The following is a 22,065-nucleotide window of genomic DNA, read 5'->3' as shown; positions in this document are numbered from 1 at the left end:
CAGAAGGGAAGCATAACAAAAGAAAAATATGTTCTGAATAATTTTATTAACATGTATTTTTTTTCTGATTGAGGGGAAATTCCTTGAAAATCTGAAATCTGATTTAATAATAACAACAATATGATGGCAATGATAATATCGGCTCAATTTTTCCCATCCGTCTCAATGATTCGACTTGTCAATTGAGAGCTGTACATGACGACCCTCCCACCACGAAGCCTACGTCACAGCAGGCTGGTGCCGATTGACAGCTTGGCCAGCTTGAGGCGGTGGAATGGAAGCACCCCACCATGGTCGTACGCACTGAATGTTCGAGAGTGTGCGATTCCCAAAGCGTCTGGCAAAGGCAACACGCTTGCGTCAAATTAAAAAAAAAACCACACAACTAAACACAAATTCAAAAATGATTTCATAATTTACTAAACATTTAAAAGTATGCATTTTTTCATGAATCTCACTGGGTGGGCAGTCTGTCAAACTGGGTGTCCCTGTGCACACCAGGCCCACCCATGGCTCCGCCCCTGAGTGCAGCGCAGCGTCAATGTAGTTTACGTGAGAACAATTAGGCTCAGCCACTTAACTCGCGCATTTTCTCGTTTTGCCCATCTATTTGAGCAAGAAATGATGCAACTTCAGCAATTTTGACAAGGAAAACATGCTTATTGGATTAAAAAAAGAAACAAGCCAGAGAAGTAAAGTTGAAAAAGTTTTATTTAACCAAATTTGGGCAAATGGTGAATGAGGAAAAGAAAAGGTTGCACACTGATTTATTTGACAACGGTGCACGAAAAAGATGCACGACAAAAAGCGCTTGCTGAAAATACAAGTAATAAAGTAACAAACAGAAACGCTTGCAATATGCAAAGCAGTAAAACGTGCTTGCAACACGCAAGGAATAAAACAAAACTAGAGATATCAAAAGAAGAAAACTATAGAAAAACGCAACAAATAGACAACAAAGGAGGACAGGGAAGTTAAAGTATTGCACCAGATAATAAACGCAGAAACACAGTTCAGCAATAGGGATGAGCAAATCATCCGCCACCTTCTCGACAGCAGATTGATAATAGACTGCCGGTGTGCTGAATGAGGGACCGCCCACCAGCACTGGAAAAAAACTAAAAACAACCTGACGGCAGGCAGTGTATACGTGTACGTGTAAAACATTTTAACGTAATTTCCCCTAATATACGTATCCACTTACGGGATGGCAGTTATAGAATGCGTTTCCACTGTCGGCCCCTAAGTGTCAGCATGCCCCGCGTTGCTGCACGCTCCGTCTTCATGTGTGCTCATAAAGAAGCCAGGCTCGTACTCCGCCGCCGCACACGCACACGCACGCCGCGGCGCACCGCACAGCCAGCCGGGCTCTCCTTCTCCTCCTCCTCCCCTGTCACGCTCCGAGAGTACCCTTGTGACCGTGTCTTCCTCTTCCACTTCTCCCTCCGAATTTACTCTCCGCTTGCGTCAAATAGCTTTTGCTGAGGGTGACAGCGCGCCGTCGGTGAGGTTGGAAGTTTTTGTCCAGGGATGCGCGCGGCTCTCCTGCCGAGTCCCGAGGCTCTATCTGCGGGCTGCCGCTCCTGCTGGTGACCCCACGGAGGACGGTACAAGTTCGAAGCGGTGCACACAGGTGTTCCTCGGTGGAAATGGACCTCATGCGGACACCAACCGGAATCGTCTGATTAATTTCTAACATTTTTGGGAACTGCGCGCGCTGAAACATCCCAGCTCTCGGACATTGTCGGACCGCTACTGGCGAGCGCTCATCAACAGCTCGGCTTCCAGGACATCAAGCACCATCAGCATCCAGCGGGGACTCTGCGCACGCTCATACGGCACTTGTTGTACTCTGTCCTGCTGTCTTTTGGGACCATGTCGCCTGGCCCCTGGCGCTCTTCGATGTGGCACGCCACGTGGATTTTATCTCTCCTCTTCTTCACCCACTTCGCGCTTGGTCAAGGTAAGCATTAGTAGGGCAAAGGTACATTAGTAAAGCTTTTACAGCTTTAGTGCACATTCCTTTCTGGGCCTGACAGGTCCCAAATTTCCCCTGAGTCCAGTTATGAATAAGCAGTAGTGTAAGATGTAAAATCTACATGCTCAACGTAGATTGCGTCCAAGACACAAACCTCTCCCGTTATAGAATGGTAGTTGGCAACCATCACCTGATTTGAAGGTGCATTTCACACAGGTTGACCATTGAAATTGTGAAAACATCTCAGATTGTATCTTTGCAGTTTCTGCCCACCCAGATGTTTTATTTTCACTTGCTTGTTGAATTTTTTGCAGGGGTACCTAAAACTGATTAACTGATTTCCCTGAAGGATTAGTCCAGGGAACATTCCGTGACATTTTAGCGGTGATCCACGTCTGTTAGTGTTGTGAAAAATGTATTTTTCAACATTTAAGTTTAGAGTCGTCACCCGAGTTAGGGTTTATAGTCTTCAATTTTGGGTCGGAACCGAATGGTGCGAAAAGGCAGTGTTCAATTTGATGCCGATCTTAAGTTGGGAAGCCTTGTATATGGTTGTCGGAGTCCTCTCTGAACCAAGTACTAAACAGATCTTGGAAAAAAAAAAATCTCTGAAACAACCAATTAATTATGCACCTCTATCAGTTTTGAGAACAATTCTGCATGACATAATTTCCATCCGGTGGAACAGAGAAGGCAACACTTGGAACAGTTTCTCAGTTCCTTGCCATCATTCCGTGTTCTTCAGACCAGGATCATCGGCAATGTCAGAAAAGGGCCTCGACTTACCGCCGCCATTCCGTTTGGGATTCAAGGCTGCATACAATGGGGCAGTATTACCTCTCAAGATAGACTCCAAGCCCTCAGTGCACACTCAATAGCAGTCAGTTGAAATGACGGCAAAAACAAACAAGGCTGATATCCATCATTCATGAGGGTACATCCGAGTGGCTGACATTTACAGGGGCCGGGTAATCGCGTGTGCTCAGGATTAAGAGTCCTGACATTGCCTGATTCCTTACCTTACCGCTCTGTCGCTCTCTTAACCAAGCACCCAGGAGATGGCGCGGATCTACCAAGTAGTTGAAAGTGACCCTCCATGGGAGAAAATGCTCACCTCATTTTTTTTAATGACCAGCCTAGCAAAACCCCCTTTTAATGACGAGAGGATGGCTTCGAGGGCCATCAAGTCTCGCCGAGCGAAGACGGATGGCCTCGTGGATTCTTTTTCCTAAAACAAAAGCTTGAAATACTTTTGTAACCTGACATTTGTTCAAGCGCTGAACTTTTTTTTTTTTTTTTAAATGGTGAATCATCAAACTTTACCGCCATGCTATGCCCTCACACAATTTCAACATTTTTGCATTTCTTGCAATTAAGTGTCCATCCATTATTCCATTTTCCACAATGCTTGTCCTCATTAGAGTCACGGGTGAGCCGCATCCCAATTGACTGCCCTGCCTGCAAGAGGCGGGGTACATCGCCAGTCACTGGACAAATATAAAATAACAATGATTCAGTTATTTTTTAATGAAAGGAAGATAAAACAATGTCATTTTGGCGGAGTTCTGGAGACAGAAAGTACAAAATAATTTTAAAAGTTGACTTTTTAGAAGAATAATCACATTATCCTTGATGAAAAATGAAAACGATGAAAAACAGCAAGAGCACCCACCGCCCCATCCCAAAAAAACAAACATAGCGCGTAATGCACTTTGGTTTGAATGGTTTCAGGGTTCGGGTCACAAGAAATATGGAAAACAATGCAAACAGCTTTAAGTAAATTTGTTTGATAAATGATTGTCAAATATATAATACTGTCCGTCCCGTGATTTTCCATAACCATGTCCTCATTAGGGTCACGGATGAATAACTATTCACATTCACATTGATACCTATGAACAATTTAGTTTGCAGTGAACCTAATATACACGTTTTGGAATGTTTAAGGAATTTGGAATAAACACAAACAAGCACGGGGATAATATGACAACTTTACACAGGACGAGTTACACCCTGCACCTGAGAACTGTGAGGCAGAGTCCACTATTTTAGTTTAATTCGAAATCAGGGTTGTTGCTCTGACTCGGACTGAAACGACATTTGAAGCAGTCGGGTCCAGTGTTCTATGTTTCAGTTTGTCACCGTTGGTGTGGTGGTCCATGTCAGGTTTATTTTGGGGCTTTTAATCTTGTTTGGCACACATACCTATGCATCAGTGCTAATAGATAAGACCTGCAGGCTCCAGGCCACTTTGGGAAAAGTACTCGAAGGTCGTTAGATTATCGTCCTTGAGGATGCTTTTGGCAGCGTGTCAGCGTGTGTTTGGAATTCTGACTGTACGGGACACAAACATTGAGACACAGTAATAGAAGTCAAGGGCGTCATGTCTGTATTTTTTTGACGGCCTGAGGAGATTGGATTGGAATTGTGTGCGTGCAAGAGTTGGGAAATTGGATGCGTTCTTATCATGAGTGGGCAAATGCACAATCTTGGACATGCAGGTGCAATGTGGGGTTCTTCTGTTTTCTTGGTTTTTCTTGACTTTTGCACTGCACGCTCACACACCAGAGTTAATGTAAGGGTTTGGATTATCGATTGGCAATTGTAGATCATTTTCTTAATTGATCTTTTAAAATACAGTAGTGTATTCACTTAGTAAAGGAGAGGTCTTTAGTTGGATCAGAGTAGTTATGAATGTGTTTTAAGCCTCAAACATCCTGAAAACGTGTCTTTAGATCGCTGACTTTAAACAGTAGTTTCAGACCCCTGTCGCAGTGTTTCTCAACCTTTATTGAGCCAAGGCACATATTCCACATGGGAAAAAAATCTTACGGCACACCACTTAGCAAAACGATTCACAAAAAGTAGTTATACAGGTTCATTATGTATTTTATTACTTTGCCTGTTACTATACGTGGTTGGCAAAATAAATTAACAAAACCTTTTTTTTTTTAATGAGAAAATATGTATATTTTTTGTCACAATACTTGGGATAGGATAATTTCCCGCGGCACACCTGATGATCTCTCACACACTAATTTGCCACAGCACACTTGTTGAGAATCACTGCCACATCGTTGCTGAAACTGTAATTCTGAAATCGAATCTTTTTTGAAACCCTTACTTGGGCATGAAACCCTAATCCTGTTTTAAAACCTGAAACCCTAATTTGAACTAACTCATATGTGAAAGTCAAATCCAAACTTGAAACCCTAGACCAAACGTGAATCCCTCCGGTACTCATGGTTTAAGGCGCTACTATTAACGCTCTAACCCAAGCTTGAAACCTTAAATTCAAAACCTTATTTGAAACCTTAACCCTTTGTGGAAACATAATCCAAAACCCAAACAGTGGCTTCAATACCTAATTTGAAACCCTGGCTGTCTTCAAACTATAATTTGAAATCTTAACCCTGCCTTGAAACCCGAATTCTTTTAATGCTATAATCCTGCAATTTACCTTGCTCCCTGAATTACATTTGTTGGAAAATCAGGATGGTTTTAATGTTCTAATCTTTTATATCTATGAGGGGAAAACTGTCATAACATCGTCATAATTGAAGAAAGAGATTTTTGTGATGCAAATAACTGTGACCCAAGGACGACGAATAGATCAAAGTTAAAATGCATCTTGATGATCTTATAAAATTAACGTCACAGAGCTTGTCAAATCAACATTTGTTAGCCCGAAATGAATGTCTTCTTTTTATCTCATAATGAAAATGAAGCGGAAAGCTAAAAAAGAGGCATCTCGAGACTGGCGTGCTACTGATCAGACTTCGCCGGCGGATCTGACTTCTTCGAATTGTCATTCTTTGTAATTGACAGCAAGATGATGTCTGCTTTCTCGTAGCACCTGTGTCCTGTGCAGGGAAAAAGTAAATCCTTACTTCCTGTACTTTTCACGCTTCAGGTTGGAGTCCAGTGGTGGATTCCTCTTGGGAATTAGTTTTCTCTCTCATCTCAGGGAACAAAACCTCCAACTCAAGATTCATTACAGTCCGGCAGAGAGGTGCCAGTGGAGAACCTTGTTTTTGTGGGGTTTTTTTCCTCTCTGGATAGCAGCAAAGTTGTAATGTCGGTGTATGATAATGTGACAGTGGAATCGTGACAAATGGATTTTGCTCCATCAAATGTTGACACGCAGAACATTTGTCAGACGTTCGTGACGCAAATGAGAGACGACGTGATGAACAGCACTTGACTGGTGAGTTGAGGTGCAATTAACACAGATGTTTTGTTTTGAAAAAAAAATACTTGCCAACAATGAGTAGAGAGCTGTGCAAGCCCAAGAAATTCTAAGGTGAATGCTAAGGATCATAGACAGTGCTTTTTAACACAGGGATGGGCAAATCATTGCACGTTTTCCATGAAAAATTGGGGCTAAATGGAGAAAAAAAAATCCTGAAAAAAAAAGGAAAACCCTCCTAAAATATTGAAAAAAAAGAAGAAATGCAAATTTGCGGATATCGAACTGTGAATGTGCATCGGCTGTAGTTTTAAGTTGTAGTATCACCATTCACCAATAGGTGGCAGACTTGTCTTGGTGCGCTTACACTGGGTCTTATACTGTCCTATACTGCACAATGAATAGGCCCAATATTTTTGGAGGATTTGGAATGATATGCTGACCAATCATACGTAGTACCTCAATATTTAAATTTTGAGTGAGTTGATTTGTGACAAAATGCACAAAATGAGTTCTTCCACCTAATGTGTGTTTGCTGTTCAGCATTTTTGATGGGTGAATTTTTATGTTGTTGTTTGCTTCCAAACCCTTTGTTGTTGAATCGTGAGTCTTCTATGCATGCATTGAGAAATGTATTACGACAAATGAAACATATTAACAGCATACATTTTGCACATATACATGGATTTTGCCAATATTTGATATTTTTTGTCATACAGGTACATCTGGTTGAAAAGAGTGTGGTCCCATGTTGCCCCTCAAGTAGCACTGATGAAAAGTTGTGGCCTCCTCTATCATTTAAATTGCCTATTCCTGATTTGACATAATTGCTGGCTTAGAAGGCCACTGCGAAATGGACTACTGATGACTGAAATATTACACAATCCCTAAAAGTTGTATTATATGGTAGGACTGCATTTTAAGAGACCATGTTCACTTACTTGTACCCTCAGGTAGAGCGCATGTACCAATTTGACATTCAACCTTTGCTAGCTCAGCTGTTTTTTTGTCCGTTGGATCTGATTCAAAATCAATAGTACTCTGCTGCTTTTGCTTCTATTATAAACAAATCTTTTTAGAGCTTGAAGGGATGCTCAATGTAGAATTGAGAGTGACAAACTTCTATGATTGAAATCAGGCCAAAAGCGAGGAATACTGGAAGTTGTTTTTGCAAGGAGCAACAATGAGATTATAGTATCATGTTTGCCTGTCACTACAGGCCTGTCACTACAACTCATCCCACTCTGTATTAGTGCTTTCCCATAGTCAGGAATTGGTACTGCCAGCATGTATGATTTTTATGTATACTTACTACTGTGTTATATATGCCGTATGTGCCTTAGCTTGAACAGTGCACTGTTTAACTCCACAGTCTCCATTTTATTGCAGCGAGCCATTTTCTTGCCGCCCTCATACTTTTAACAACAGGTACGTCCAGCGTGGTGTGTTCTTTGTAGCGTCTAGCTACTGAGCTACTGAGCAGTGGAAATTGAAAACAGCCATTACCTACTAGGCTTGCAAAGGGATGGAACATTTCCGGTGAATTTCTCCAAATTTTTGGAAATGTTCCTAATCGGAAAAATGTGACTGCTTCTTTAGTCATTTATTAATGAACACACATATATAAACAGAACGACTGGAAGTACTTAGTGGCAAACAAGTCCAGAACATCCACCCCGAAACTCCCTTTCATAATTGAACGTGGCAGGTGCAGGTCAGGTCGGACAAAAAATGGCGCCACCGACGACGACATCTCGCTCATTGGAGGGTTCACCGAAGTGACAGAGACGCAGAGTAATCAATGTCATTTCCACCCAAACGGTCTTCCCAGCGTCTTCCTAATTTCCTCATCGCATGGCGAGCCGCTTCTCATTTGTCAGGCCCGACACACGGAGAAGTTTCCATGCTGCACGTCGTCTCCGCAATTCGCAGGAAATGACCGGCCGATTGGATTGAACGATTTAGAACTGTGCAATTTTCTCGTGTCAGCTGAGCTAAAAATTCACAAATCTATCTTTAAATGATTGCTCCCAAGAGCAGCTACAACTTTGATGTAGTCAGGTTGGAAAAATATGATTCATGTATGCTGAAACGTAGACGTTTAATTGTTGTTAGTCGACAGCGGGAACCCAATTGATTTTAGGAACGCCAATATTTCTGAGGTCTGAGATTTAAATCTACCTGTTTATGACTGCTCTTTTGACACTTATTCCTGCTAACATCCACCTTGCACAGTAGAAGCGGACAGATCAGCTAAAAATATTCTATTGAGAAAAAAAGTTCAGAGTACCTATTTGCACACGTGCGAGTTATGTCATAAAATAACTATCACTTGTCAATTATGATCATTAACACCATGCACACTACAAATATAAACAAAATGACTAAAAGTAATCATAGGTTCATCAGAAAAATGTCATCACATGTGTCACACACTGGCACGTATATTCATGTAAATGATGACTCCAGTTATTCACGATAATCGCTACCTTGCACAATTGGAATAAGCGAAACGACTGGGAATAATCAGTAGTCAACAAAAAAAGTCATATAATTAAGGTGATGGTTCTTCCCCTCTCTATTTTTGATGAAAGCGTATTTGCAGAATAGAGATAAACACAACTAGAATTTGTTCTCAGTGCAAAATGTCTGGCATGCTCTGTCACTCACAGACATGCACAAGTACAATGTGCTACCATCTAAAAATGCAATCACTCCTCTCACTACTTATTCATCATAACCTCCTCCTTGCACAATAGAAATAATCCGTAGAGAAAAAAAAAAAAAAAAAAAAGTCCTCTTCATGCGTGGTCGTGGACATTTCACAATCAATGCAATCAGTCCTTTCAAATTGTCATGTTACTTTTTCGGGATAAAGGAACATCTTGGTCGATTGCTAAAGCAGCCTGAGATGTTTTCCAGGTCCACAGTGTCCGGCAGGCTAATTAGGCTATTGACGAAAGTCTGCGATAGTTACTTTGCGTAAGCGTGCCGGTGGGACATGCGAGCTCATCGTGTTTAATAGGGCTGGGACGATACACTTTTGTCCCAATCCGATACGGATCCCGATACTTGGGTTGCGATCCGATACTTAAATATTCTAAAAATGTTTTTATATATATATATATATATATATATATATATATATATATATATATATATATATTAAAAAAAAAAAGGGAGGCATGTGTTTCCAAAGTTTTATCGTAAGTGGCATTTGACATTTATTCAAGTGTCATGATTGAGAAGCGCATAAACAGTGCCAGTTACTGTTCCTGATACGCAGGAGTGCAATAAATAAAACTCCATTCACAAAGCTAAACTTTACGGACCTCAAATGTTCCTGAAGTATGTGCAAAACAACATAACATAAGGTATTGAACGTATCCATACTTGATCAATGTATCGATACTTGGTATCAGCATAAAAAGTGTCACAATACATCACGATACGATATTTTTTCCCAGCCCTAATGTTTAACATTATCCAGTTGTGCTTTTATTTACTTGCTGTGGCCTTTGAAGGATGCAACAAATGTGTAATTGTGGCTCGTGTTTCACGCTATACAGTATATTCCGGAGGTGGCAGAGGTTGAAAGCGCCTTTTGTAGTAAACCTTGTGTATTTACAGCTTCTACACTTTTTTTTTTTTAACTCTTTGATATGCTGAAAGTAGAATGCTAATACCTTACACGTGTATTGTGCTCTGCTTTTGAAGCTGCTGGTGCTTTTTTTTTTTTTTCCTTCTTTTTTTTTGTAGCCCACTAGTGCTAACGCTGCATTGTTCGCAGACTTGTGAATGGAGATTTTACATGAGGGCACACCACACTGTTTAATATCACTTTGCGATAAGATCGTTCTCAAATGTAGCCAAGATTAATATTGCAAGTCAAGGCAAAATATTGTATGCTTTCTCTATGCCTACCAAGATGTCGTTTTACAAGGCAGTTTTTGTTTGAATCTTTTCCTTGGCTCAAACATTCTTTACCTTAAAAATAAAGTGATTTTTAACACAGGTTCTGTGTAAGTTTATCTTAAACTAAGTACCTTAATTCTATACGTGCAGGTATTGTAAATACACGTGTTTTTAGGAATATCACCATTGGAAGATCATTTTGCTTAAACTGAGTAATACATTCTAAATTTCATTACTTTCCCCACCGCTTGTTTCCCAAACCTAGTATTTGCAGTGTAGCTGCTCTGCCTTATGACTTGACAATATCCAAGCATCCACATTGGCATCTGGAAGCCTTCAGCACAGACGTAATCATACACCCTTCAAGAAAAAAAAACCCCCAGACCTCTGAAAATAATGCCGGACTTGAACTTTCAAGCTTGGGCTTTAATGCATGCTGCAACCAGCAGGGTGGTAGACGGCCTCTCCCATGGTTAAATGAACCATAAAGTGAGTGGAGCCTCAGGGGTCCCTGACTCTACTTGTTCATGCAGATCCGTGTCTATAATGTAAATACATTTCGGGAATCTTGGGAGGTCACCTTGTGAACCTTGTAATCGCAATTTCCCCCTGGGAGGTGTTTTACGGCGGCGTACTGGGATAAAATGTCAATGTGTGTCTAAAGCATTGATAATAAAGATTCACTCGTTGCATTCCAGGAAAGACCAGTCCCCTCAAAGCCACTTTTCCATGAGGGATGGATGTTTTTTAATCAATCATGTGGAAAATAATTTGTTGTATTAATTTCATACTGGCCATGTTACCCCATAAGAGAGCCGTGTTTTATTGAGTGAGTTTAGCAGGATCATTCAATGTGGAATGTCAAACAGACCGAGTCTGGTTTAGTAATAGTAGTCGACTCGCAGTGTCAAAACATTGTGTGCAAAGTGTCTGACCAGATTCTGAAGTGTAGTTTAACGTGTTTCCCAATTTTTTATTGAGCCAGCGTACACATTTGACAAAAATCGCATGGCACACCACCACAGCAAAAATGTCACAAAAAATGTGTACAGTACAGAGATACCTTGATTTAAGAAATTAATTACTTCTGTGCATTAAACTCAACTGTGACCTGAATTGAGTCAGAAGTTGCTCAGGTAGAGTCTGAGATTCGAGGCAGTAATGTTTCAGTTGGTCAAACTTTTACCCCTACCCCTCCACTCATCGTGAAGTATTAAAAAAAACAAAAAAAAAACACTGTGCCTATGTGGCGGCCAATTTGACAGTGTCGACTTTCCCATTAAAGGCAATGCATGGACATTGAAAACAAGTCGTAACTTTCTCAATTCTCAACCGATGGTCATGATGTCATGCTAGTTACATAGCCGACTGAGATATCACTGTCATTCCTTTTTCTACATATGACAAATTTGATCCTTCACTTATCACGCACATCAAAGATTACTGATCAGATAGCAGCGGAACACACAAATCTGCTATTTGTTGACACACACTGCATGGGGAATAACGGCGCTTTCTCCCTCCCCCTATGATGGTTGGATTAATCAGACATAGCCATATGCTAGCGTGTTGCAATTACACTTAAATCTGACCACGGAAACAGCTGTCGTTATGTTGCAAAAGGACAGAGGACAATCCAAATTGCCTCTGCTTTGATTTGTATGGTGCTTTGATTTCATGAGAGACTGTTTTTTTTTTTTCCTGCTTCATGCAGTCCTAATGATAACTGTTAAGACTTCCTTTTATTGCTTCCAGGTGGTTCCGAACTGCGGATGTACAATGACGGCAGGATTTCTTTTGTCACACCTCATGGAAATGAAAGAAACTGCTCAGAAAATCCCTTTGTCCATACAGAATCAGAATGACATTTATTGTCATTGTACTCCGTGTACGATGACATTGGAGAGACTCACCTATTCAGTGCAAATTCGATATGTTCAAATACTGTAAACAGGGTAAAAGGTTCTAAAAATAAACTTTGCATAGGATATTAAAAAAACATTCTTACACACAAAAGTGGAGTGCGCAGATACTAATAAGATGAGATTTTTTTTTAGATTCTGACAACTTTGAAGAGTCCCTTGCTTTCAAAACCTGCAGCACTGTTGACATTATTTAACCTCTGCCAAAAGGTTTGTGCTACCAGGACTATAATCATTTTTTTGGTCAAAGTTCCGACACCTTGGGTCTAAAATGACTTGTGCTTTGACTTTTCACAAATGAGTCATTTTCAAGGTTTGAATAGAGTGCTTAGAAGTGGTTAAAATGCAGACGTTGTATATTAATCAAGAGACAAGGACAGAAGACGTGGGTGACACATTATGAAACTTCTGTGTTCTTCTAATGTCTATATAGTTAAAAAAAAAAAAAAAAAAAAAAAAAGAAGCAGTTTGCATACTTTATCTAGCATATTAATCTTTCACAACTGTAACAGTGCTTCATTTTGAACCTTGTCAGAAGTGTATACTGCTATGGGTGCTTTGAGCTCTTGAAAAGTGCTAGAATTTTATGGTGCTTGAAATTGTAATTATTTATCTTTTAATATCAAATCGCCCAAGGTGACACCGGGAACCACAATTGTCCCGGCTTAAGTGGCAGAAGTGTGATTGTGTGAAATGGAATAGCAGAAAGTAGAGTGTATTCATTTTCAAAGGCAACTTTTTCCCACGTCTCTGGACAATAGGAAAGGGTCCAACACAAAAATAAGGTGTTGGTGAAGGCAACCTGTGAATTCCCTGGCTTCACGGGTGGAAGGGCAACTGCCTGAAGGGAATAGCAAGAATTGTGGATTCCTTTTCAAAGGGACTGATACAGAATGAGGGGAGACAATGCCAACTTGCAAATTTCCCAACTATAGAAGTGGACTGTGGAAATAGCAGTAGTCTGACACCAGAATGTATTAATTTTCAAAGGCTGCTGTTTCCTGTGTCACTAGGCCAATGTTTCCCCAACTTTTACTGAGACAAGGTACATATTTTTCATTAGAAAAATCTGACAGCACTCCACCAAAATGTTACAAAAAGTATAAACCGTATATACTGAAATAATGCTAATCTCGTTTAAATGTATTCTCAGAAATTTACTTATTCAGTGTGAAATCTGGGCCTATATTTTTCTGTATGAACAGTAGCTGGTAACACGCACAGGTTAATAGATACCTTCTGCTCGTTTTTACGTGTCACACCCCGTGTCGCTAGAAAGGGGTTGACGTAAAATTGTGATGGTGGCAAAGGCGACTCGGGAATTTCCCAGTTTGAGGGGCAGAACGACGGTCGCATGAACGTGAAGAGCAGTTTTATGTCTGTTTCCTTCGTGCAGTTGGCTGTGTGAAACATATGGTACAAAATGTTGTCCAGTAATTTCTCTGCTTCACAGGCTTAATGAAGGCTGCGTAAAAGGGAATAGCAGAAAGTTGGAACCATGGTGTATTATGCTTGGTAATATCCTGTGCTAATTTATTTCGATTCATCAAATTAGTGTCACACGTGACCACTTAGTGCTCTTAGCTGTCGTAACTTAATGGGAGTGACCCCGCGATAATGGAAGGTGTCGACGTGAGAGGCAGCTGATTAGACGCGCACCCTTACTCGACCTCAGATTTAGCACGCTAGCAGCTAGCTCGGAGGCAACAACAACAGCGCAACGGTGTACTCACCAGATGTTGGCAGAAACGCACACAAAAGATAATCACTCTCTCAGACCTGAGCGGAGCAGGCAGGAAGTGCTTCATCCATCTTTTTCCCGTCAATACTTACAATTTTAATTACACCTGAGTGCTGTCAGCCCGCCAAGCCGCCAGGCACCAACTATTGATTCACACGCTGGCTAATTGATTAATTGTGTTCAAGGGGACACTTTTCCCTTCAGCTCCATCCCTCGTTTTGTATCTTTGAATGTTATTCTTTGGCTTTGTAGCACAGGTTGTTTTATTTTCCCGTAGCTTCTTTGCATATGTTGTCGAAGTGGATGCTAATGATTATGTCAAGAAACTTTTGGCCATAAAGTTTAAATACCTGCAAGTTTAAAGACTGAAAACTTGTCCGGATTCCACCCTTCTCCCTCAAATGCCTTGGAAATCTTCCCAAATGAATAGGGATCTTACTTTGAATTAGAAACTCAAAATGTTAGAGGTGGCTTGTCAAACATGTAGCCCGGTGCATGTAGCCTGGTCCTACAATGTGGCACACACAACAACGACAACAGCCTACCATTTTGTTCATATAAAGTGCTGGGTTTTTCCTTGCCATCTGTGTTCTTCCTATAAAAGGGAGGGGAAAAACAATACCCACAAACACACAAAAAGTGCTTTGCACACAAACAATTTGGGAATTGATTGTATGAGAATGTGATGGTCTTTACAGCGCTTACGGGTCGAGGAATCAGAGAGAGGCTAAAGGTAGTTTGTGAGAAATGACGGCAAAGTGCTTTGAAGTGACTCTCCCACACCAGAGCCTTTTGTTTTAGATTTATTCCCCTCATAGATGTACTCGCTTTTTCCTGAAAATATCCTTTATTTCAGCACTCTAGCTGCCACCTCATTCGATACATATTTCAATATTTTGACAATTTGAAGGACACCGTACAGGGAATTAATATATATTTTTTTGTAAAGATCAGTAGAGAGTAGCTCAAAGACCAATTTGAGCAAATGAGTCAAGATTTGAAAAAGAGGAATGACATTATTTCTCTTCACAAATTTCCTCCAATCAATTAACTGAATCAAAAGAAATTAACTCATTCTATCCCAATGACATACAGTACTTCAAGTCCATTTTACCGTGGTTCAATGGGAAGCACTTTCCATTTCATCCCTTCATGTGAGCCGTCCTTACCGTAACTGATTCCTACAATCACATTTTTTGTTTATGTTAACAGATTGAACACCTTCAAATGACCTTTGTTGTTTCTTCATACAGATATTTTTGGGGGGGGGGGAGCGTGTTAAAATTGGACGAACGCAGACATGTACAGGACATGATCTTTCGACCCCAGGACCTCTTCAAACCCCCTACCCTCAAAATAGACTTGAACCCACATTCCATCACTTACCAAGGCTTGCGAATAAGCTCGGGGAACTATGCGGTGGTAATGGTGATGGTCTACTGTGAATAGACAGCAACACCTGAGGAGGGGACTTGACAACTTGTCCGCCCCTTGATTGACACCTCTGTTAAAACGTTGAGAGTAGGCTTTTGATTGACAGCTGTCATGATACCGGGGCAACTGGACACCCAATTCAGAAGGGCGCGATGCATCTCGAAATGTGGTTTGCAGGCAGAGAGGGAGTACGGGGCTTGCTGTCCAAAAAGCCATCCAACTTACTTGATTTTCATGCCTCTTTTATACTTGTTTACGTAATCAATGTTGGCCATTCTTCCTTCCCTCAGGCCGCTTTCAGCCACTTTCGGTGCAACTGGCTCGGAAAAGACGAGCTGGTGATCAAAGCCCACCAACATCGATCGACCGTCTCTGATATTTTTATTACAACGTCTGTCAGTTGTTCTTTATACCTTTCGTATGATTAAGCATTCTGATCATGCAACCGTTACATTCCTCCGGCCTGAGGCCCTGTGCTGCTTTCTTCATGAAACCGAGACTGCCTCCGGCTTAGGGCCAAGAGGTGCTGCCTTCGCTTTTGCCTAAAATTGCTGAAGGCTTGTCATCCATTTATTTGCGCTAGGACTCAAAAAGGGTTCACTTCGTTTGTCTTGTCTGTCTATGGCCCAACAAATACCTTTTATCGTTTTTGGACTAGGGGTCTCAATATCCTTTGAAACTAGTCGCCAAAGAGGTCATAACCCTAACATGAGTAGTCTGCTATTTGACGGTCTTAGAAATTGATAAGGACACAATGCACATGGTTGTAGTTTATTTGGAAAACTTTATCATTAGTGTGGCTGACTCTTGAATTTGAATACAAAGAAAAGCCTTAAAAATCATTGTCGTGTCTGTTAATCCTTTTAACAAGTTTCCAGTTGTCATCAGTGAGGCCGTAACCCTAACAATATTGGCATCATAATTAAATATGTAAACCAAATACCATGCACCATTACATTTTCGAAAATAGTTCTAAATAGAGAGAGTCAACAGGAAGGTCTTTTTGAAAACTTTTCCAAAATGAAGCACTTGGTATTCCTTCAAAAAAAAAAAAACAACACGACTTCAATTTGCTGTTCAAAGGTCTTAAAATTCCACAGACACAGTAAACATTGCTGTTTTCTTTGGAAAACTTCACAAACAACATGGGTTTAAATTTGATTTAAAAAAGTCTGAAAACGTCTAAAATAATAGCTGTCTTTCGATGCTTTAAGGATCTGAACAAGTCTTCAATTTGATTTCTTTAACCATGCCAATAGCCTGTAAATAGTGAGTGTAGTGCTGTATTTTGTGTGGATTATTAAATGAAATACTCAACAATGAAGGCCTACATGTTTTCCTTGCATTTCAATTGGCACTGTTTGCAATGCATTGGTGCAAGAAAGGCGTATGAGACGGAGGCGGTGAAAGATTGAGAGAGACAGGCAACTAAAGGGGAGGGGGGCGCCTAGGGGTTCGTAAAGGATGAAAAGGGGTCTTGGCAGGAGTCTTAAGGGGCTAATAAAGTGAAGTTCTCTCAGATTAGTTCGCTAATAGAGCTGTAACATCCTCTGCTGCTGCTATGCCGCTTGTGATATGGAAGGTGAGGCCCTGACGGATTACCTGCTGTGAAGAAGCTCCCCCCACCACCACCTCATATTCTAACATCACTGATTTGCATTTGCGCCTTTCATATATCATTTTCACAAGTAGAGAGACAACTAATAGAGCCTGTATTTATTTTCTTGTATTTTAGACCGAAATCACTGGAGTGAGAAATTGTGTTGCAGCTTCACACATTCAGATAATTAGTTGCAGCAAGTGCTTTCACCGCAAAAGGTTACTACCCCAGAAATCCAGAAATGTGTCAAACCGCACTTCATACTCATACTTTTCACCAGTTATTCCCAACCACTTTCATGTGAGATTATAGGTCTGCCATGAGAAATTTTCCAATTTCACTTACTGCAGTTAATCTGAAAATGATTTATTCGCTACAAATAATGTATCTTTTTTATTCTGTGTATGCCAGCATGGTACAGTGACAGGCAGAACAATGAAATGCTCTTCCACTATTTGGCAGCAGAAAAAAATGTATTTCTGCAGAGCTATCTTGTTTTATTCGTCTTGTTTTTTTTTTCTTCTGTGTTTGACGTGTAACGTGTACATTGAGACTTTGCTTGCCCTATGATTTTTCTCACGTAAAGATTGGGAAACAGTTGCTTACACTCATGCGCGACAGTCAGAATCACTTGCTGGGTTGAAAAACAGATTCAAAAGTGAAAGTTTTTTTTCACTGTTTTCTGTTTATATGTTCAATAAATTAAAAAACAAACTGTCAGTCCGCAAAACACGAAAAAAGGCCACCTTAGATTGTCATCGTGTGTAAGCTGTTGTCAGAGGTGGAATGAAAATAGCAAGCCGGAAGTTAAAACCACATCTCTTTGTGTTTAAAGTAATTGTTGCTGTCCCGCACATCTAATTATCTTAATTCATAAAGACGCAATGAGGCCAATGAGCCACTTCTGCAACTTCTGTCGAAAAGGCACGGGCAGTTTTACCATTGGCGCTTTCATTGAGTAATTTTCTCAGGAAAACCGTGTGAAAGGGGCTTCACCCTGGCCTCTGCACCTGGAATTTGATCTCTGTCCTTTGAAATCCTCTCCAAACAAGTGTATGTGAGTGAAAATGGAACATCACAGCCTAATATCGGAACCTACAGGAAGTAGCTGGCAGCCATTATTCTCTTCCTCTTATACTCCTTGATGAGAGCACAGATGAGTGTGTCAAACCCACTCATCTGTTGTCCTTCCACTCCTGGTCCACTTTCATGACAAGAAACCTTTCAAGTCCTCCCTAATGATTGTGCTCCTTTTTCCATGCTAGCTATAATCGAACTACTTCCTTTCCTAAGAAACCTCTTGAATGTTCCTTCAACATCAACATCTTTGATCTTTGAACAAAATCGTGGTCTGTTGACGTCAATGGCCAATTATGTTAGTTTTTGGGTTTGGTAGCTTTAAGACCCCAACATCTAATAATGACACAATAATATTTTTAAAAAGAAAAAATCAGACCCCAATGCCAGGTTTGCTTGTCAAAATGAAATTTGTTAAGCATAACTATCATGAGGAGACCTCCAAAAAAAAAAAAAAAAAAAAAAAAAAAAGCCTCACGAATCCATGTCTGAAAAGACATGGGATGGTTTCCATTTGGCTTTGTAGTGGTCAGGACCATTTTCAATGAGTCCTTCCAAGACAGGCGTGTCCTAGACGTTTTGTCCGAAAGCTACCTGCTTTGAAGCACGTACATTAGACAATTCAGAGACTCTATATTGCGAGACATTTTTGTGCTTTTCTCTGTGTTTAGGCAGAGCATGATGACAAAGTTTAATGACTTGTCATGAAACCCCAGAGTTTAATAGCAGAATCTCAGTATTGGCGGCGGGGTGGGAGGGGTTTCTTTCCTCTTGGCAACATTTGATTTAAGAAGCATATTTATACTGTATATTATTAATAGACCCACAAAGAAGTCTCAAGAAACCATGCTTAAAAAGACACACAAAGTCTTTAATTTTGCTTTGAAGCGGATTGTTTGGCCGATTTGGCCATTTCTAAGTGTTTAAAAAACAAGACATATGCTGGATATTTTGTCCAGTTGCTACCAAAATTTGAAGCTGTTGTACCAGAGATTTTGCAAAATTATGAAAAAATTGAAGTTTTGTCCAATTGCCATTTCCAGCTTTAAATATATTAATTTCTGTTTCACTTTAAAAATGCCTTTGTCCTGTTTCTTAAGGGGTTCTGATATGCAATCAACTGTTGAATTGATTTGAATTGAATGTTGGCGGATGATGTTATTTTGAAAACGAATATCATTAATGGCCAAATGAATGAAATTGCTTGCAGGCCTGCGTCCTAAGTGGAGTTAAACCACATGCCTATTCTGAAGCGCGCTGCCAAAATTGGGTGTTTGATACCGGTTGAACAAGGGATGCGTAATGAGCGACATACATACATACACACACACACACACGCACGCGCACACACACTAAAGTGCACTTCAGACTCACAGCACTGCGCTCCAGGCCATTCTTTTTCAACTAACCACTCCTTCATCTTTGTCACAGCTTTTATTTTCTCCTGAAAATGTCCATTCAAAGTGATGCATTTTCGCACCCTTAATTTTACTCCGCATGTGCAATTTTCGTCAAAGAGGAGCGACAACCTTCTCGTAGTCTAGATAGGTGTATGGATGAATAGACAGATAATTCATCTACAAAGCAAATGGACTTTTTACACTACACTACACTTTTGGTCTGTAAAATGATTTATGTTAAGCAAATTATCCTTTAGTGCTATTTTTGTACTTCTTGTGGGGGGAAATAAATGCAAAATGGAATGCAATATCACTGCTATGTGGAAAAACTATAAATCATTCAGCAGCTTGCAAATGCATTAGAAGATATTATACGATAAGGTAAAACGATTCGTGGATAATAGCGGAATGAAATGGGGGGGAATCAGACTTTTCAATATCTCCGAAATAACTTGCACTGCAGTTCCCACAATGACAAATCCCCCATCTTCCATTCTCCTGAAATCTGTGTCAATGACATCTTCCCCGCATAATGAATTCACTGTGCTTTCTTTTTTCCCTATATTTAGCTCATCCTTTATCTGAAAGCGCCAGAGATAGTCTTATTAGCTGGGATTACGTCTGATAGGGGAGCTCTTAATCTGTTTTGTGCTTTATCAAAGTGACATTAATTGAGAGGGTTTGTAGACGCCCGGCGGTTGGAACGGTCTCCCCGTTGAACCCCTCGGCCAAGATTCCTGTCTTTGTGGCGGCACGAGCGGGTACGGTGGGAGTTGAACTGAGGCCGCTGATGCTGCAATGATTAATGAGGCGCGGGTAGTGGTATATCTGTGTTGAATAAGGCTGCGATTACACCTGATTGGCTCACACATGACTAATGGCTTCAAACCTCTCTTGAATTTAATTCTACTTATGTGTGTATACATGAATTCCTGCAAAATAAATATTTCCCGCCCGGCCCACCGGTTTGCACCTTCAGGGATCGACACTCACCCTTGATGAGGGTATCGCAGTCGATGTGCGGGACTACTACTTAAACCAAACACATTTCCGCTTCCCCAAGGGCTGTTATTTCCATTAGGACCTCATGAAATGGCTTTTTGTTTACTCATTAATATGTGCTTTCAGTAGCCGCCACGTAATTTGTTAGCTCGAGTGGGAGGGCCGAGGCGGGGGAGCTGTCGGCGCGGAGCTGTGTGGGAGATTATTGCAATGCCCTCTGCCCTCCAAAGACATGTCTGCGGAATTGATTTATGGAGAGGAAATAATGCACAGGAACTCTTCGCAGTGACTTATCTGTGGCATGATGTCGCACAAGCGGCGATGATGGCGCCTCCTCCCAACCACTGATTATTAGAAATGACACACTCGGAGAGCTTTTTCAATACAATGAGGACCAAAATGGGTGATTTCCTGTTTTATTTCAGGGCACAGGTTGAGACTTTTTTTTTCTTGCGCCCTGTCATGACAGACAAGCTGACTGAAATCTGCATTGATTGGTGCAGCTGTTTGCAATGGGCAATTTCTTTTTAGAATGGAAAATTGGGGATTGGACAAAAATTGCCACTTTTAACCAAAACCAACCATTTCAGGGAATAGGTCCTTGGGACTACATCCTGTCACGACAGACAAATCCACCAAATTCAGGGTTGATTGGAGCAGGCAGTGGTGGATTTTTTTTTTTAACGTAATGATTGATGAAAAAAAACATCATTATTAAGCAAAATGGTTGATTATTATAGGAATGGGTGTCTGAGAATTTGTAGTACAGCTTGAGTCCAACACATCTCACGTTGATTAATGAAACTGTTGGCAGGGGGTAATTTTTCTGGATTGCAATTTGGGGATTAGATACAATTTGCTACTTTCAATCCCAAATAGCTGATTTATTGTTCATTTGAGGGTACGGGTCCCTGTTTTTTTTTTCCCATGTGTCCTGTCGTGATAGACAAGCCCACCAGAGTGGAAATTTTTCTTCAAGATGGCAACTTGGGGATTCAACAAAAATGGCCACTTTGATCAAAAAATGGCCAACTTCCTTTTCAGTGTCATCGAGACTTTTTCATGTGCCCTGTCTGTCATGTTTTGGTTTGGGGTTTTTGGTTATTGTGTCCACCTGTGTGCCTTCCACTTCCTAGTGTTAGCCAATTAGCTCCCTCCAACTCGTGTGTCTTGTCCAGGTGTTTCTCTTTGTCTGGTCGGTATGCCTGTATTTAAGTTCCTAGCTTTCGTTTAGTCCTTGTTGGGTCATTGTTAGTATCTCTGCTTGTCCTATGCTGTCTGTGTCTTGGTGAGTCTTTTGTCAGTGCGTAACCTAGCGGTGTGAGTTCCATTTCGTTATGTTTCATAGATTCAAGCCTAGCTTCCCCGGTCATGTTAAGCCCTGCTTTCTTGGTCTCGTTACGCCCCGCTTCCCCGATCACGTCAAGTCCAACTTTCCGGGTCACGTCAATTCCAGCTTCCCGGTCATGTCAAGTCTTGCTTCCTGGGTCCAGCCTTGCTCTCCCAGTCTCATCGAGCCTTGCTCTCCAAGTCTCGTCCAGCCTTGCTCTCCAAGTCTCGTCCAGCCTTGCTCTCCAAGTCTCGGCCCAGCCTTGCTCTCCAAGTCTCGATCCAGCCTTGCTCTCCAAATCTCGTCCAGCCTTGCTCTCCGAGTCTCGTCCAGCCTTGCTCTCCAAGTCTCGATCCAGCCTTGCTCTCCAAGTCTCGATCCAGCCTTGCTCTCCAAGTCTCGATCCAGCCTTGCTCTCCAAGTCTCGATCCAGCCTTGCTCTCCAAGTCTCGATCCAGCCTTGCTCTCAAAGAACGT

At 41.1% G+C, this 22,065-nt stretch overlaps 1 protein-coding gene across 4 annotated transcripts in view; it reads left to right on the top strand.

Annotated features, from left to right (window-relative positions):
• The first annotated feature begins 1,104 nt into the window (after nucleotides 1-1,104).
• sdk2b (sidekick cell adhesion molecule 2b) overlaps nucleotides 1,105-22,065 on the top strand; it is a 196,770-nt gene continuing 175,809 nt past the window's right edge. For all 4 annotated transcript variants that reach the window (XM_086017153.1, XM_086017151.1, XM_086017152.1 and 1 more), the window contains exon 1: nucleotides 1,105-1,963. In XM_086017153.1, the coding sequence (XP_085873279.1) occupies nucleotides 1,876-1,963 (88 nt within the window). In that variant the 5' untranslated portion in view covers nucleotides 1,105-1,875. The remainder of the gene's footprint in view (nucleotides 1,964-22,065) is intronic.

The sequence above is a fragment of the Filicampus tigris genome, chromosome 19, assembly GCF_054856515.1.
Source record: "Filicampus tigris isolate MCC_2025a chromosome 19, RoL_Ftig_1.0, whole genome shotgun sequence".
Taxonomy (NCBI): domain Eukaryota; kingdom Metazoa; phylum Chordata; class Actinopteri; order Syngnathiformes; family Syngnathidae; genus Filicampus; species Filicampus tigris.
This window is presented reverse-complemented; position numbering and strand designations above follow the sequence as displayed.